At 51.7% G+C, this 17,072-nt stretch overlaps 1 protein-coding gene across 2 annotated transcripts in view; it reads left to right on the top strand.

The window, feature by feature from the left end:
• Dpysl5 (dihydropyrimidinase like 5) overlaps window positions 1-16,043 on the top strand; it is a 74,263-nt gene extending 58,220 nt beyond the window's left edge. The window contains exons 7-14 of one of the 2 annotated variants that reach the window (XM_060365098.1): window positions 1,140-1,215; window positions 2,245-2,401; window positions 6,170-6,311; window positions 8,214-8,356; window positions 8,839-9,046; window positions 10,587-10,755; window positions 12,940-13,021; window positions 15,791-16,043. In XM_060365098.1, the coding sequence (XP_060221081.1) occupies window positions 1,140-1,215; window positions 2,245-2,401; window positions 6,170-6,311; window positions 8,214-8,356; window positions 8,839-9,046; window positions 10,587-10,755; window positions 12,940-13,021; window position 15,791 (978 nt within the window). In that variant the 3' untranslated portion in view covers window positions 15,792-16,043. Of the gene's footprint in view, window positions 1-1,139; window positions 1,216-2,244; window positions 2,402-6,169; window positions 6,312-8,213; window positions 8,357-8,838; window positions 9,047-10,586; window positions 10,756-12,939 lie in introns of both variants that reach the window. The other variant, XM_021635476.2, reaches the window with a different exon arrangement.
• Window positions 16,044-17,072: the final 1,029 nt, after the last annotated feature.

The raw sequence follows: 17,072 nt of genomic DNA, 5'->3' as shown, positions 1-17,072 counted from the left end.
ACTACTTCATTAGCTGAAATCAGAGTGATGGCATTACTTCCTCTGCCCTGCACAAGCTCCTTGGCCTCAGAGGAACCCAAGCGAGGGAGCGTGCTGCGTGCTGAGGAAAGGCCATCCTTCCCTGCAGAAGTTGCTGAAGGGTTCAGTTTGCTCGGATAATCTGAGCAACAGGCTTTAGAAGGATCGAATTCCAATGGTGTGGTTCCTGGGTGACAGGGTCAGCGTTATATGTCAGAAATGCAGACTTAGGAAACCAGGCTGTCAGGCTCCAGGGGGACCTGCTAGATGAGAAACCGGGATAGTGCCCAGCAGTCTGTATTTTTCCCCCAACCCTGTGATTCTAATGAGGGCTCCTGCGTGGGACCCTCCCCTCTGGAATAGCCAAAAGGATGTAAACTCGAGGTGTGGTCAGCCAACCTTAGGATTAATCCGCTCATACAGAATGGCGTCTAAGAAGGGTTCCTGTTAGCTCTGGACCTTGTTCCGTTGTCATGACAACAGTTATCATACCATATACTTCCTGATGGACACCCAGCCCATAAGAAGGAAGGGTGTGACCAACCCTCAGCTCCTTGGTTCTTAGCTCAAATGTGCCCAAAGAAGTTAGACCATGGCCTACATTTGCGAGGTTCTGTGGGAGAACAGCCAATCTGTATGACAGTCCGGATGCTTACAAGATCAGTTTCGTCCAGCCTAGACTCTGAGCCTGGTTTTTCTCCTGGCTTCATTCGACCATCAGACAACAGGCATCAAAATGTCAGGTACAGGATGTAATACCTGACTGCTTCTGGGCCATCATGTTTATGAACAGAAAAAAAAGATAAAACAGGAAAACCCCCACGAGATCTGAAAATATCTGAGGTTTAGACTCATCCGCTGCAACCTGAGGTCACCTCCTGGGTTGGTGGTGGTCCCCAACACTGGCTTCCATCCACTTCCACCTGCCTTGCTACACACACTTCTGCAGTCTGTCTGTACTCAGACCACCAGCCCTGCCTCCTGAGCATAACCTGTCGCCTAGTGATGGGTGAAGAGTGACACAGGGATATACGTTGGTGGGGGACTGATTTGAGGGGTGGTTTGGGAGCATGGCAGCCTTTTCGGGGTTTCTACTACTTCCTGCTGTCTCTTACCTTTAGACTCACTGTCCCATCTACCTGGTCAACGTGTCCAGCATCTCCGCTGGTGATGTCATAGCAGCTGCTAAGATGCAAGGTGAGTCCTGTGCTGTGGGATCAGGTGATGGGATCCACCAGCTAGTGTTCTGCCAGGCTTGGCTGCTGAGACCAGGGATAGCCTGCCCTTCCCATTTCTTTGCAATTGCCCGCCTCAGGGTGCCCTGCGCTAGCCTGGGCTCCGTAGACGAGCTCAGTCCCCTCCACCTCCTCCTCACATGTGCATGCATAGCAGAAACATCTGTTACCTTGATCAGGTCAGGTAAAATGACCTAAGTCTTAAATTGATTCACTAATTGATGTCCTTTTGGTCTGTAACGTTAAACTAACAATTACCTTGGCATCTAACAAACTAAATCAGTGGCGGGGGGGGGGCAGGATGGAAGACAATGGTGAAATAACAGTGTGGGGGCTCAACTTCCTTTTCTCACCGCCTTGAACCCTGCATCTGACCCGTTTGTGTGACTCCCAGGCACCCGGTAGCACTGACGCTAGTAGCCTGGGGTGCTGGAAAGAGTGTGGTAACAGGAGAACCAAAGTCAGCCTAGAACCCTGGGGTAGAGGCCAGAGGCACGGGTGCCATAGCCTTCATAACATTTTGACATCTGGGCCCCACCTTCTGCCTCTCCTTCAGCTGAGGTCCCCTGTGAGATCCCAGCTGGGGTGTTGGCCCAGCTTCCTGGATGGACCCCTTCCCTAACCTTCTGAACCTGCTATGGATTCTGCCCCAGCAGTTTTCCCAGAGCCACCGCGTCACCTGCCTGCCCAGAGAACAGGCTGGGCTGCCCAAGGAGCTTGGCACTACATGCCTGCCCTCCCCCACGCTAGCCACACACGCAGCCAGGCTACATTTGACCCCTCCCCCCGAAATTCCCTTCTTGTCCCCTGGCCTTAGAACCCATGTCCTTCTCTGCCCAGGGTCAACAGAATGAGAAAGACCCTGGGCTCTCACATGCCCAAGGGAGCCTGGACATGTTCGTTTTCAGCTCCTTTGCCTGCGTAATGGGATGCACAGCCCAACCACCCCTTAGACCGGGGCCTCCTTGTTATGCTCTGACTCTTCTTCCAGGGAAGGTGGTGCTGGCTGAGACCACCAGCGCACATGCCACGCTCACAGGCTTGCACTATTACCACCAGGACTGGTCCCACGCAGCTGCCTACGTCACCGTGCCTCCTCTGAGACTGGACACCAACACGTCCACCTACCTCATGAGCCTGCTGGCCAAGTAAGGTGTTTGAGTGGGCAGCACTCCGTGCGAGGGGACTATAGCTCTTTAAGAGGATGTCCTTCAGCCCTAGAAACCAAACCTGACCTGGATTTGGTCCTGTTGGGCCCACAGGGTGATTTTGCCTGAACCTCCTTCTCCAGAGCCCAACAGCCCCTTGCTATGGGTTTGAGCTTCTCAGAGAAAGACAGGCTAGTTTGAGGTGAGAGCATTTCAGAGGCCACTGGCACCCTCCCTAAAGCCCAGTAGGGAGCTGGGGCATAGGACCTGACATCTTCCGATGTGTATAGACCTCACTCTTCCTGACTGCCTGAGTTTACTTTAATTGTTACTGCAACATAATACCTGAGGGGGAAACTTTTAAGAGAAGAAGGGCTTATTTCAGCTACTTTCCAGAGACACAGTCCTCCATGAAGGCATGGGAGCAGGCAGCTAGGACTCCATATCTCAGTGGGGTCAAGAGACAGCAGAGGAACGCTGGCCATTACCTGGTTTTCTTTTCTTTTTGTTCAGCCCCAACCCTCAGCCCTTGGGATGGTAGTACCCGTATTCTTAGTTTGTCCTTTCTAGAAAAGCCCTCACACACACACCCCTGCAGAGGTGTGCCTCACTAAAGGCTTGGCAGTTGACATAGAGATCAGCCATGCTGACCTTCACCTCTCCTCCTCATTGCCTCAGTTTCTCTCTCCCTTGTGTCCCTCCTATACATTCCTTCCTTCTTTCTGCCCCCTTTCTTCTTTCTTCTTCCCTCCTATATCCTCTTGTGGCCTCCATTCTCAATCCCCTCTGTATCTAATGCTCAACCCTAATCTGAAGGAAACAGTGCAAAGAATATTCTGGATTTGGCAAGGCTCAGTCATGAAAAGGTTGGTTTTGTTTCCATGACAGCTTGCAGCTTCTCTGTCCTCTGCTAGTGACATTCTGGGGAGAGAGAGACATTGCTTTCTCTTCCCTTTGGCTACGAAAGTCCTGTCTACTTTGGAGTCGGCTCCTAGTCCAGTTCCTTAGCTCTTTCTGCTCATGCTGGGGCAGATGGGGGAGAAAGAAAGGTGGGATGTCTTAGTCCCCTTCCAGTACCGGCAAGGGTGCCCCGACCCAGAGGAAGCTTGTGGGGCTTGGCTATCCCTTTATGGGGAGAGCAGGTTGGGCCACTCACATCTCACTCAGAGCTTGGATGTAGGGTAAACTAGCGGGGACAGTGTACAAAAGCACCTCTCAAACCCTGGAAGAGAAGTCTGTCTTTGAGTCCTGACATGAAGTTTAGGTTTTGAGAGAAGCAAGAGGCACAAATAGGTCAAGGCGACGTCTTGTCCATCGTTGGTCCATCATTGTCTAGCTCCAGTCTCCTTAGAAGATGGTCTGGCAGGGTGTCAGATGTGTGTGAAATCTCTTTGCGGGGACATGCTTTTCCTCTTTCTCGCCAAGCTTCCCTCTATTCTTTCAACATGAAGATTCCTGGGGAAAATCTAACTGAAACGGAGGTACTCAAGTGACCCAGTAAATAAAGGGGAGAGGTGTTGAGGAAGACTTCCGATGGCAACCTTGGGCCTCTGCATGAGTGTGTGCTCACACACACAAGCACCCACACACATGCAAACATGCACAACACCCATACATACATATTTTTAAAAATACTATAGTAAAGTCTTTACTCGAGCTCAAAGAATCTTTTGAAAATACTTCACTTGCTACAAGCAAATTAATCAAAGAAACAAAAACACAAATAAGTGTCCAGGCCACTCACTCTCAAATAGACTGGAAGAGGAAGCATTATTCATTGAATAATTTAAGTTTTTACATTTAGCCTGCTTTTCTACTTGCTTTAATTATTTAAATAAATTGCCCTGTAAGAATTATGATTTCATATGGTAGAGAAATAGTCTTTGTTCCTTTTTAATCAGTGCACATTGTAAATGTGTGTGCTATTTTATAGGATTCAGGGCACAATTTAACTATTTATAGGAATTTATGATTACTATAATTTTCTCCTATAACGTGTTATTGGTATAATTTATGTGCTACAGAATGCTGGCTGGGAAACCCAGACATCAGTTCCCTTTCCTACGAGAGAATCTGCCGCTCACCCATCATTTACTTTATGGTGTAATTTCTTAGGTTAAGCATGAATAAAAAGTGCAATCCACATTTGTCCTTTATTTTAAAATCTGGTTTCCTGGGCGAGCGAGATGGCTCAGCAGGTAAAAGGCTGTTGCCACCAAACCTGACAACCTGAGTTTGTTCCTCAGAAACCCGCATTAGAAGGCAGAACTGACGGCTGAAAGTTGTCCTCTGATCTCCATGCACACGCGTGCACAAACATGCAAATCAAGAAAGAAAGAATACATTTAAATGTATTACCTCTTATTCCCACTGATTAGTGCTACCTGCGTCTGAGGAAGCTGAGTGCTCAGTTAAAAGGTGGGAGCTGAGCCTGAGTTTCCGGGTTCCCTGGCCTGCAGCCCATTATCATATGTTGGAATCTCCATCACTTCTCACGACTTCGGCAGGTGCAGGTGCTGGGTTATTAGGTCACCCCTGTTCTGTGGGTGTCTCCTTCTGTCTCTATAGCCCAGGGCAAGGTCAGCCCTGCGCCTGAAGAGCTGAGTCATCTTGCTGTGGGTCTGCCAGGGACATTAGTCTTTGGCAAGAGCCTCAACTGATGGGCCTGCCAGCTCCCAGGAGAGACAGCCCTCTGTAACTGTCCAGAAGCCTCAAAAGCTGCTTCCAGACACATCGCAAGAGCTGTTCTGCTCCCAGGGCCTCTTCTGAGTGGGCGGCCCAGTGAGGCCATGTCCTCACCTATGAGGGACATGAAACCCTGAGGGCCCCTACTGGGTAGTCCCTGCAGTGTCCCCGGCTCTACACGATCTCCTTGCCTTAGTGTCAAGTATTCTCATTGCTGTGGCTTCTAGTATAGAAATCTCCAAACATGGGTGGGGTGTCTCCCTCTGTGGCAGAGAACAGGCTGCAGTGTGCCTCGTTCACTATGCTTCCCTGGTTTCTGTATCTGCTTGAGGTCCTGACGGAGCCTTAGCCTCCGGTAGCCCTAACGGTCTGAAGACTGTCATGGATGCTACTGTTGACAGTCTCCTCATCTTTCAGACAGTGGCTTAAGTCTTGGTCCTCTTTCTGTTGAGTGCTGTGGCTCCAGGTCACTTAGCAAGTTTAGCACTGAACTTGGAAAAGCTTTGCCAAACACCTACTATGTATGTTCTGCTGAGACAGTGTGGGGCAGGCAGCTGGTGAAAGCAAGTTGACTTGTGTGCCCTTGCTAATTAGACCACTTTTACCATCTCACCCCAGCTCAACCCCAAAATGGTAGGCAAGTTCCCCAACACTGTTTTTTGTTTTGTTTTGTTTTGTTTTGTTTTCAAGACAGGGTTTCTCTGTGTAGCCCTGGCTGTACTGGAACACACTCTATAGACCAGGCTGGCCTGGACACAAAGGTCCGCCTGCCTCTGCCTTCCGAGTGCTGGGATTAAAGGCGTGCGCCACCGCCCATTATCTTTAACAATCACCAGCCCAAGAACTTACTAGAGTCTCCTGGAACATGGCTCTGCAAGTATGCCAATTCTGTAGACAGATAACCTGTTCATTTAAATGAAGGAAACAAAACCGTTAGAGGCCACCCAGCAAATAAGCAGCAGCAGAACGGGGTTGAAAAATGGATTCTCTTGGTTCCCAAGCCTAGATTTTTCTCCATCAACTTGTCCTCACCCTCAAAGACATTGGCCTCCAGCCCCTCACTGGTCATTTCTCTCTCCACAGTGACACTCTGAACATTGTGGCATCCGACCACCGGCCATTTACCACGAAGCAGAAAGCCATGGGCAAGGAAGACTTCACCAAGATCCCACACGGAGTGAGCGGAGTGCAGGATCGAATGAGCGTCATCTGGGAGAGGGGAGTGGTAGGTGTCTTCAGCCCTGCCGGTGCTAAAGGGCTCGGCACAGTCCAGAAAGTGTGGCTCAGGCCCTTCTGGCCTCAAAGGATCCGGGTTTAAGATGAGTCTTCCTACCTCAAATGATCCAGTCAATAAAAATCCCTCAGAGCTGCTTGGGTTTTAGTTCACCCCAGTGAAGCTGGCAGCCAAGAACAGCCATCGCAGGAGAGCCGACCCAATCATGACTCCCGTTTGAGGCAAGAGTTTGGTGATGTCCTCCAGAAGTGACACAGGTCGTGCTTAGCTTAGCACAGCAGCACCTCACACGTACTTGGGGGAAACGCTCACCCCGTGACCTGTTACTGAAATGTGAAAAGTTCAGAAAAGCGTAAGAAAAAAAATTCTTACAATTTGGTACCTAGAAATTTAGCATCTTGAGTAAGTCTTCCTGGTTCAGTCCGTGTAGGTGTGTTTGGCCTTGAATGTGGGGTGGTGTCCCTGCCTCATCCCCCCCAAATGCCAGGATTTCAGGTGTGAGCGACTGTGCCTGGCTACCACACATTATTTTAGTAACTGGATTCGTCTTTTTTTCTTCATATTTTAAATCATTTTGAGTGTCTTCCTAGAGCTTTTTAAAACATTGGGGGTTTTTTTGTTTTGTTTTTGTTTTTGGTACTTGTGTTCTAGCCCTAGCCTTCATCCATGCTAGGCTGGAGCTCCGCCTCTGCCCACATCCCTGGGCTCAAAGTGTCTTTCTTTAATTGCTACGTAATACTCCCTCCAATGGAAATGCTAGTTTTAAGTCTTCCTTTGGAATGTTTGGGTATTTCCGGTTTTCACACTTCAAGTAATGCTGTAAAGGAGTCCTTGTTTGTGAATATCACCATTTCTAATTACTTCCTTAGGACAGACTTCTCGAAGGAGATTTCTGGGTCAAGGGGTATGAGTGTAAAGTTCTGGGTATATTTTGTCTAACTAAATTTCTAAAAAAGATAGGGCCTGCGATTTCATTTGAATACCACTTGCCCTGCCCATCAGAGTAAGTATGTTTTGGTCTTGATTTGTCATGGAATACACTCAACACTCAGTATGAGCTCAGAGAGACTGGGAGTCCTGGAAACCAAGCCACCAGCTCAGGGAGAAGCCAGGAGTTAGCTCAGGACATGCCCCCTTGAGGAAAGGCACATAGCTGTTCTGGCCCTTTCAGAACACAGAATAAACGGTAGCCTCCCGCACTGAGCCACAGTTTCAGGCGGTCCATGGTCCACAAAGCAGTAAATGAAAAGTTTTAAAACTCATTCCTAAGTTTGGGGGAGACAGGGTTTCACACTGTAGCCCAGGCTGTCCTGGAACTCATTATCGAACCCAGGCCTTAAACTCAGGACAGTCCTAAGATTACAGGCTTGAGCTACCATTCCCTATACCGTACGTATTCAATAAGTTTTGTTACAATATGTAGTTGAATAACTGTTGTGTTAGCAGTTGTTAGCCTCCTGCTGTGCCTGCCTTGTGAGTTAACTTGGTTGTAGGTGAGCATGTATAGGAAGCAAGCCTAGTTATGCACAGGGCTCAGTTCTCTGCATCCTGTGGGGCCTTGGAAGATCCTCAGCAAACGAGGGAGTGTAAGCCCCCACACACGAAGGGAAGCCTTAGTCATCCCCAGTGATCACGTGAGTGGAGCTGCTCTTAGGAGGTACATTTGCCCCAGGCAGGCAGCCTTTGGCACAAGTCGCCAGGGTAGCTGGCTGGGTGAGGGAGAAAGGAGCAAGCAGGAGCCCAGCCTCTGCCACCTGACTCATGTAAGACAGTGCACAGAGGACTGTTCGCCTCAGGACCGCAGGCGTGACCCTCCGAGATGAAAGACCACAGGCTGGGTAGCAAGGGCCTGGGGAGGAAGCCAGGCTGACTGACGCCTCTGCCACGTTCCAGGTTGGAGGAAAGATGGATGAGAACCGTTTCGTGGCTGTCACCAGTTCCAACGCAGCCAAGATTCTCAACCTGTATCCCCGCAAGGGCCGCATCATCCCCGGAGCTGACGCCGACGTGGTGGTGTGGGACCCGGAAGCCACAAAGTAAAGCTCTGCCTCTAGCTTCCTGGGGGGAGGGGATCTTGGGTTTTTTAAGAATTTGTCTTTACAGAACTGCAAAGGCAAATAATCTTTACACCATTTCAAATGTAGCGAAGTGTGAGCGTGGCATGCCAGTGACCTTCCTTTCATGCTCATGTGTATACCCATTCCTTTGCGTATCCCTGTCCAATAATTTCCCTGTCCCCTCTTTTAAGGACACCAGTTAGACGAGGAAAGCACACACCCATAAAACCTCCTTTTGCATTAATTCTCTAAAGGCTCTACATCCAAACACGGCCCCGCATTTGAGATACTGAGATGCTGCCGTTAAGGATTTCAGTGCACGAATTTTGAGGGGACGGGACTAAGTCCGTATCAGACAGCTCTGGGAACCGCGCCCTCCTGTTGGGCAGCATCTCTCTCCATAAAGAGCTGCTATCTTTACACGGGCTCAGAAGGTCTTGACCACCCTCATCTCCCACCAGGACCATCTCAGCCAGCACCCAGGTGCAGGGTGGAGACTTTAATCTGTATGAGAACATGCGCTGTCACGGCGTACCGCTGGTCACCATCAGCCGGGGACGTGTCGTGTACGAGAATGGCGTCTTCATGTGCGCAGAGGGCACTGGCAAGTTCTGCCCCCTGAGGTCTTTCCCAGACATTGTCTATAAGAAGCTGGTGCAGAGAGAGAAGGTACGGTGGGGCTGGAAGGAAGATGTGTGGGGAGAGGTGGGGGCTCCTGGGGGGGGTCATCTTCACTTTCCCCCTTTAACTCTCGGACGTGTCATGCTGTATGTTAGTTGTGTTTGCACCAATATGACCAGTGCACCGTAAGCGAGGAAAGGGTTAACCCGGCTCATGGGGCTCATGCTTCCAGACACTTTTAAGTGACCAGGTGCAGTTCCTGATACTGGGAGTCTGTAGGGATGGAGAAGAGGACAGAGCCAGGACTGGAGGCCAGCCAACACCCCTCAAAGGCCAGCCTTACCCCATCTTCTGAAGTTCCAGGCCCCCAGCCAGGGAATAAGCTTTCAGAACGTGAGCCTATGGGAGACCGTTCAGACTCAAGCCCTGACACAGTTTCCTCTGGATGCTCTCTGTCACCATGATTCCAGAAGAATGTGTGGGAGGCGCACGAGGGATGGTGGAGTTGCAAATTCCTGTTTTCCGCTTCTCATTTATCATACATCTATGGTGATGGTGATGATGGTAGTGGTGTGTGTGTGTGTGTGTGTGTGTGTGTGTGTGTGTGTGTACATGTGCCTATGAGTATGGGTGCCCGTGGAGGCCAGGAGTTTCAGATGCCCCTGGAGCTAGAGTTACAGGCGGTTGTGAGCCACCTCCCCGGGCACTGGGAACTGAACTCAGGGTCCCCTCAAGGGCAGTACACACTTTTAACCTCTGGGCCATCTCTACAGTCTCAATAAGGTAGATTTTAAACGGGCGAGTAGACAGGGAGCCTGACAAGTTTGTCTGTGACCAGTGAGGCCCTCCTGAAATACAGGCTCCTTGTTAGCTCAGTTTCCCCTCTTGCTAATGCCGGAGGTGGGGGAGGGGGCGTTCAGAAGTCCTCTGTGCCTGTTGTTTCTCTCAAAAAGACTGTGGGCAGCATGCAACATTGTAAAAATTGAGGTTCCATCCCAGAGGATGGGGTGCTCACGGCTGCTGCTGCTGCTGCTGCTGCTGCTGCTGCTGCTCCCACGCACCTCCTCCCCTCACAGTAGCGCTTTTAATGTAGTGAATCGCCATAACTGACCTAGGCCAGAATAGCTCTAAGGGACCAAGCTAAGGTTGGAACCTTGGCGGTCTGGCTTGTGAAGTTTAACCCCTCACCCTCCAGCATTGCTTCCGGCAGTTTCCCATGTCCAAACCAAATAATATCTAGTCTGAGTTTTCACCAGGTTGTCAGGCCACAGGGAAAGGTCTGGGCTGTCGGGAGCTGGGCATTGTCAGGACACACGTTTCAGAACACGTGGAGGTGTTCCTTGACTGTTTCCCTGCCAGACTCCCCCGGAAGGATTCCACCCCTATGGAGGGCAGAGACTGAGGCCCTTTCCTACACTTGTACTTGCATGCACACACTCATCTTATGTAGAAGCAAGAAGGCCGTTCTTCAGCATTTGGATCTTGGAAGCAAGAAGCCTATCGCCTGCGTGCTTTGGGTATTGGTAGCTATGGAGGAGGCTGCGCCTGCGCCCTTGGCTCTGATGTGCCTGTCTTTTCTCTTCACTAGACCTTAAAGATGAGGGGAGTGGACCGCACTCCCTACCTAGGGGACGTCGCTGTTGTTGTCCACCCTGGGAAAAAAGAGATGGGGACACCACTGGCAGACACCCCCACTCGGCCAGTCACCCGGCATGGTGGCATGCGGGACCTTCATGAATCCAGTTTCAGCCTCTCTGGTAAGGGTGAGGGTGAGGAGGGAGCTGGCAGGCAGGACAGGGGCCCAGGAGGTGGGCTGCAGCCTGCAGGTCCTTTGGCGTGCCCTGAGATGTGCAGTGTGTGCTGCTAGAGACATAACAGGCCGAAGGGCCTGCGGGAGCCAGGAGAGCTCGTTGGCTGCTGGACAGGCCACAGGCTACTGGACGCTCTCCCTGTGATATGTCTCTGTCCCTTGAAACACCTTGAGGTCATTGCAGATGGACCCGCAGATGTCCAGTGCCCAGACAGGACAGCCATCCCTGCTGTCAATGCGCCTCACTGTCCCCTCTCCCTCCCAGTCTCACTGTAGCCCCCGCCACCTGGTTCCTCACCATTCCTCAGTTCCGCCCTCCGGTCATCACACAGCACCCGCACCTTCCACTTTTTATCTTTTAACCAGGAACCGTATGATATACATTTCAGTATCGTTAAGTAAATGTTTCTTTCTTTGGGCTCTGACTCCCAGTTTCTCTTCATGCCCTGGCTCTAGTCTAGCTCCAGAATGCGTAGGTTTGTCTGTCACGTTCTGTCCCCGTTTATATAATGCCATGTCCTTCCGATGACACCAACAGTGAGCCTGGTCCCTTTAGGCCATGGCTGTCTATGCTATTAGACCTTACATATACCTCAGATGTCCTGTGGTCCTTGGGTGGGGAACACTGCCTCGAAAATGATGAGATGTTCTCAATGGAGCGCAGACAGAGAGGCTGTGAGATGTGTCAGTCCCTCACGTTTCAGTGGGGACCATCATTACCACTTGAAAGGGCAGTGACCTAGCCTCCCGACCCCAGAACTTGCCAAAGAGAGCCCACTCTGCAAGGGCTGGCTCTATCTGGGGAAGAAAAGCAAGAGGAACAAGAGCATAGAGTTGTAAGGCATAGGGAGTGACGACCAAACACAAACCATCCCTAGATGAGAGGCCAAGGGCCAGGTAGGTGCCACCTACTGAGCCTCCCCCCACCTGCCCACCGAGGTCCCGCCTAGGCGCCCAGCTTTGTGCTGAGAGCCGCTTATGCCAGGGACAGGTGGTCTCCACTGGAGAGTGCTGGTGGCCTGTGGAGAGGAGCCCTCCAAAAACGCTCCCGAAGGGCTAGTCACTCCCACAAGCAGTGGGACAGGAGCACTGGTGGTGTGTCTGGAGCACTGTCCAAACACAGTGAAACTTTGCCAGTCAGTCAGGGGTGTGTGGATTCCTAGGACCTGAGCACACCACACAGCCTGCAACAGCTGACCCCACAAGAAATGCTAAGGTCCTGGGACCGTGGGGCCTGACTAGCCAGTTGCCTGTTCTGCCCCCGACTAAGAGCCATGCCTGGACACGACAGACTTCAAGTTGCCCATCATCTCTCTTCCAGCCCCGCTGTGATCTCTGGGAGACTACACCCCTCCCTTCTTAGTCTTAGAGTTCCAAAGAGTGGGGTCTTTCATTTTCCAAAGTAGTTCCCCGTTCCCTGTTCCAGTCTCCGGTCTGCTCACTTGAGACCTGTGTCCGAAGGCCTGTGTGGTAACCAGCTAATCCCTTGCTCTGACAGCGCAAGAGACTGAGTGTGTTGTTCACGTGGGCGAGCGGGGAAGCTGGTAAAGTGGGCTCTGTGTCGGGAGACCCGGATTCAAACCCAGACTCTTCAAACCCCTTACACTGTAAAAGGTGGAGCTTATATTATGTCCCTGGTTTTCTCAACCAGATGATGGAATAGAGGAATGAGGATTAAATACCTCAGGACCTGGGACTCGGGAATGGCTTAGTCAGTAAAGCCTTGTAAGCGCAAGGGCCTGAGTTCAATCCCAGGAAATCATGTTGAAAAAGCCAGGCCTGGGGGCTCAGCAGTTAGGAGCATGCACTCCTGGTCTAGGGGACCTGTGTTCAGTTCCCAGTTTACCAGCGCTCAGTACCCGCCATCCAGCAACTCACGGCCTATAATTCCATCCGACACTTCCTTGGGCACAAGCACATATCAATACAATACACAGCTCCAGGCCCATCTTAAAACAGACGGGCAGTGTTCTCTGGCCTCCACACACACGCTAAGGTTCACACGCAGGTTAAGGGAGTGCTGGGAAAGGAGAAGCCTTAACTCAGCCCCGTGGGCCTCAGCGGCGAAAGGGGGCCTGCGGACCCAGGCAGCACCACAGGTTGACCCCTCCTGCTTGCTTCTTTCCTGCAGGTTCTCAGATCGACGACCACGTTCCAAAGCGGGCCTCAGCTCGGATCCTTGCGCCCCCTGGAGGCAGGTCGAGCGGTATTTGGTAAAGGCCCTGACCAGCCCCGCCCCCGAGTGGGGTTGCTCCACGGACACCCGCCTGCACACCTTCCGGCCGCAGCTGCAGGGGGTGGGAGAGGTTGGGCTGGGCAGTGCTTCACCGGTGTGGTCTCCACCAACCAGGGAGCCCCGCCTCCCTTGTCTGACCGCGATTCACGGGGCTCTGATCCACCCCTAACAAGGCACTTTGAGCTGTTCCTCATGCTCTGCTCCTTCCTTGGCCCTGGGGTTTCCCTGGGCCCCAGAAGCCCACACTATGCACAGCACCCAATGCATAGCACAGCACCTGGCCCTGCCCCTTCTCTCACCCTGACCTCCTATGCTGGCTCTGGGAAGGCCCAGACTTTGGTGCCCTGCCCTGCTGCCTACCCAGACAGGTGTCCGGAGCACTTTACCAGATATAAGTAAGGGCCTTCCCCCCTCACCCCCTAGGCCCCATGGTGACATTTCCCAAGTCAGACAGGTGTCAACTCCCCAGCCATGCCCACTGTGTCCCATCTCTCCCGATTCGCCCCAGCCCTGTGTGGGTACAGTCGGGACACCCCAGGTGTGGCTGTGCTTGGGACACCCTGTGCCCTTTGCTAGCCTCTTTTCACTGCCTACTCACACCCTCTGGGAGTCCCAAGCCCCAGAAAGGTAGCGGGGTGGGCATGGGGCTGGTGCCAGGCGCGTGTAAATGGTTTTGTTTTGCACGTTTGGTTTGCGCAGTGGTTTGGTTTGACTTGTTCGTGCACCCTGTGGAAAATAGCGGTGCTTCGTGTCACTAGCATAGCATAGAATCGGGAATAGATTTGGTTCGTACGAGATGCTGCACTCACCATCAACCAGACAGTACAGGGCAGAGGTGGGGGGCAGGCTGTCCCCCTGGTCCCTTCCCCCCCACCCAGGGTCCTTCTACTTCCAAAAGCCCCGGACCATGCCTCCCCTACCCCACACCCCTGCCTCCTGCCACCCTACATTCCTACATTCAAATGTCCTGGATTCTGGCCCTAAAAACCTGCAAGCAGCGAGGTGGGCCCTCTCCCATCTCTGCTCCTGGTTCCTCCCAGCACTAACCCCACATCCACACCCTCACAAAGCTTCCTATAACTTGCCCCTGCTGGACAAGGCCTGGCTACTCCTCCTGTGTGACTAGCAAGAGGCCTCAGACCTGCTGAGAAAGGGGGGAGTAGGAGAGGGTTGGCCAGCCAGCCAGAGGGAAGGGGCTTCAACCCAACCCACAAGGCCTAGCTGCAGAATCCGCCGCCCAAGTGCTATGGGACCCTGTACTCAACACTCTGCTCTTGTTGGCTACCCGCTGTCTCAGAAGCTCCTGGGAGGTTCTCATAGGTGGCTATACAGCCTGAGAAGTGGCTCAGCTGGCTGCCTTTGATAAGCCTTCCCACCAACCCTCGGCAAGTGATCTCACTTTTGTTTGAGCTCCCCAAACTTGCCAGAGGCTCTGGAGATCTTGGCACTCATCCCTGTACCTCTTTTTATTTTCTTTATTTATTTTTCCTGCTTTGGGTACAGCAAAGCCCTTCCATGTATCAGCTCTCACGGGCTCCTCTTGACAGTGGAAGGCTTACCACTCTCCCCATTTCACAGATCAAAACTGAGGCCCAGAAAGTTTAGACCCCCTGGCCCCAAGTTGTCCATGGCTGCCGTTGGCTGTCTAACCTAGCTGTGGAAAACAGTTGTGGAGTGATGTCAGGCCAGCCGGGAGTTTGACCAGCTAGAATGCTTTCCCTCGGGGAGCGCATTCTGCCTTGCTTTGCACAAGTCGATTTTATCTTTGTCGTGAGCTGACTAATGTATACTCTTGGTTTGAGCCTGGACTAGAAAAGTGTTGGGAACTTGTGTGTGATTCTAATTGCATCTTCATCTCCCCTTCATTCCCATTATCCTCACTTAGGAGCTGAAAGGACAGATAACCCAGGGGACAGGGATAGCCACAGGAACAGTAGGTAATGGCCCTGGAAAAGCCTTCATGGATAAGAACAACAGGTGGCGCTGGCCCCTGGTACAATGTCTGTCTGTATCTTTCTTTCTCCCTCTCTCCTCCTCCTTCTCCTTTTTGACACAAAGTCTTGCCTATGTAGCCTGGCCTTGAACTCACAACAATCCTGCCTTTGTTTCTCGGAGTACTAGAATTATACACATAAGCTACCACACCTAGCTATACATCAGCTTTGTCTATTTCTGCCCTTGCAGGGTCATAGGCCTTGGGCAGATGCCAGATATCCAAGGGCCAGCTAGGCAGGCCACATGGCTTGGGCCAGGAATGCCCCACCTGCTCTGAGTGTTTCCACCTCGAGAAGTGTGTGACCTGAGTGGTGGGAGAGTGTGTGTTCAAGAGGCCACTGTAGGCCTTCCACTTCACCCACCCGCACCCTTCTGTAGACCCAGGTCCATCCTTTCATAGACTGCTCATCCAGGAGCTCCTAAGAGCCAAACAAACCATCATCCCCCAGTGTCCGCTTCCTGCCCCGTGCAGAGCTCCAGCCAGCCCCATCACAGGTCCAGTGGCTGCTGGCTGGAGCGTAAAGGGTCTCTGGTTGCACCGAATGCAGCTCTCAAACTGGTCTTGTACTTGCTGAATAAATACTGTTGTTCTTGCCTTAGCTGCTCTCTAGGTTTGTGGGGTTAACTTACCAGAAAATTGTGCTACTGTGTGTTTGTGTGTGTGTGTGTGCGTGTGTGTAGTGCTAGGAGTCCACAGTAGGTCTCTTGTCAAGCCAGTGCCATGATGAGGGCATCTCTTCTATTGACCCAGAAACCACAGAACCACATGGAAGCCAACCCCCCTCCAGCTGCTGAGGTGGCAGGCACAGCCGTCAGAACGGAGCTGTCAGCGCCCCAGCCCCCAAGCGACTCCCTCGCTCCTCTGTAAATGTCATGGTGCTAAGGTTGTGTCAATCCCAAGACGACACATGGTCCTGTGCTTTGGCCACCGTTTGAGGCAAAACATAACAGCCCAACACGTTGTGTCCTGGTGCAGGTTTGTATTAAACTGTAGCTACTTCTCACTCGGCCTCCGTTTGTGTTTCTTCAAGAGGAGGCGGCCCAGCGGAAAGCCTCCTGGATGGCGGCTGTGTGTTGCTAGAACAGCTCTGATCCTTCACTCTCATCTGGGAGGTCTGGGCAAGGTCTGGAAATATCAAAATAAAAAGTTTAAAAATAAGCATTTGTTTTAAGGGTCATCCCTCTCCTGAGAGCCCAGAATTTCTGATGGTGGAAAAGGAAATTTGGGGCCAGATTTCCTGGAACAGTTGGTGTGTTCTCTGAAATAGGAAAAATTAGAGGCGGCAGTAGAAACAAAAAAGAAAAGGCTCTAGGCTCCCTCACCTACCCTTTGGCAACTTGTTCTCCTGGCTGCCGTTTTGAAAGCCAACCCCAACTCCATTCAGCAGAAGCTGGGAGACTGTATCCTCGTAAAGGCATGGCATATGACAGTCATCTCAAGGCCTCAGAGTGTCTTTTGCCTGCTCACTTGCTCTCAAGAACCCCACCTTTGAATATGGTGACTAGATCTCAAACCCCCTGGGATTTTAGGAGGGATTATCTGGTTAAACTCAAACTAAAAGGAGTGAAGTACAAGCTATTGTCACAGCATTTGGAAGGTTGGGGCAAGGGGATTGTGAGTGCGAGGCCAGCCTGGGTCACATAGGCGTAGACCCTGGCTCAGACAGAGTGGGTGTGTTAATTTCAGTGCTGTGGGGTACCTTGTGGTGATTTCTTAACCCTAAAGACACAACCCGAATGAAAAAATTCTAGACAATGGAGAAAATCTGTTCAGCACACTGGGGAGCACAGTAGGTTTTGACTAACTGCCCCAAATCTATGGTAAATATATGGACTGGGGAAAAAACACAAGCTTTGGTCCCAGCACTCAGGAGGCAAGGGCAGGCAGGGCTTTGGAGTGAGACTCTCAAAAACAAAGGGGCAGGCACTGACACGGGATAGGCATTTGCACAGCATGAATGAGAGTGCAGGTAAGTGCTTAGAAAGACCCTGGATACCTTAATATGTGCAGTTGGAAAGAAGAACCAAAGTTT

This window comes from Meriones unguiculatus, chromosome 1 (genome assembly GCF_030254825.1).
Source record: "Meriones unguiculatus strain TT.TT164.6M chromosome 1, Bangor_MerUng_6.1, whole genome shotgun sequence".
NCBI classification, from domain to species: domain Eukaryota; kingdom Metazoa; phylum Chordata; class Mammalia; order Rodentia; family Muridae; genus Meriones; species Meriones unguiculatus.
The sequence above is the reverse complement of the archived record's forward strand: the minus strand, read 5'-3'. Positions and strand labels throughout refer to the sequence as shown.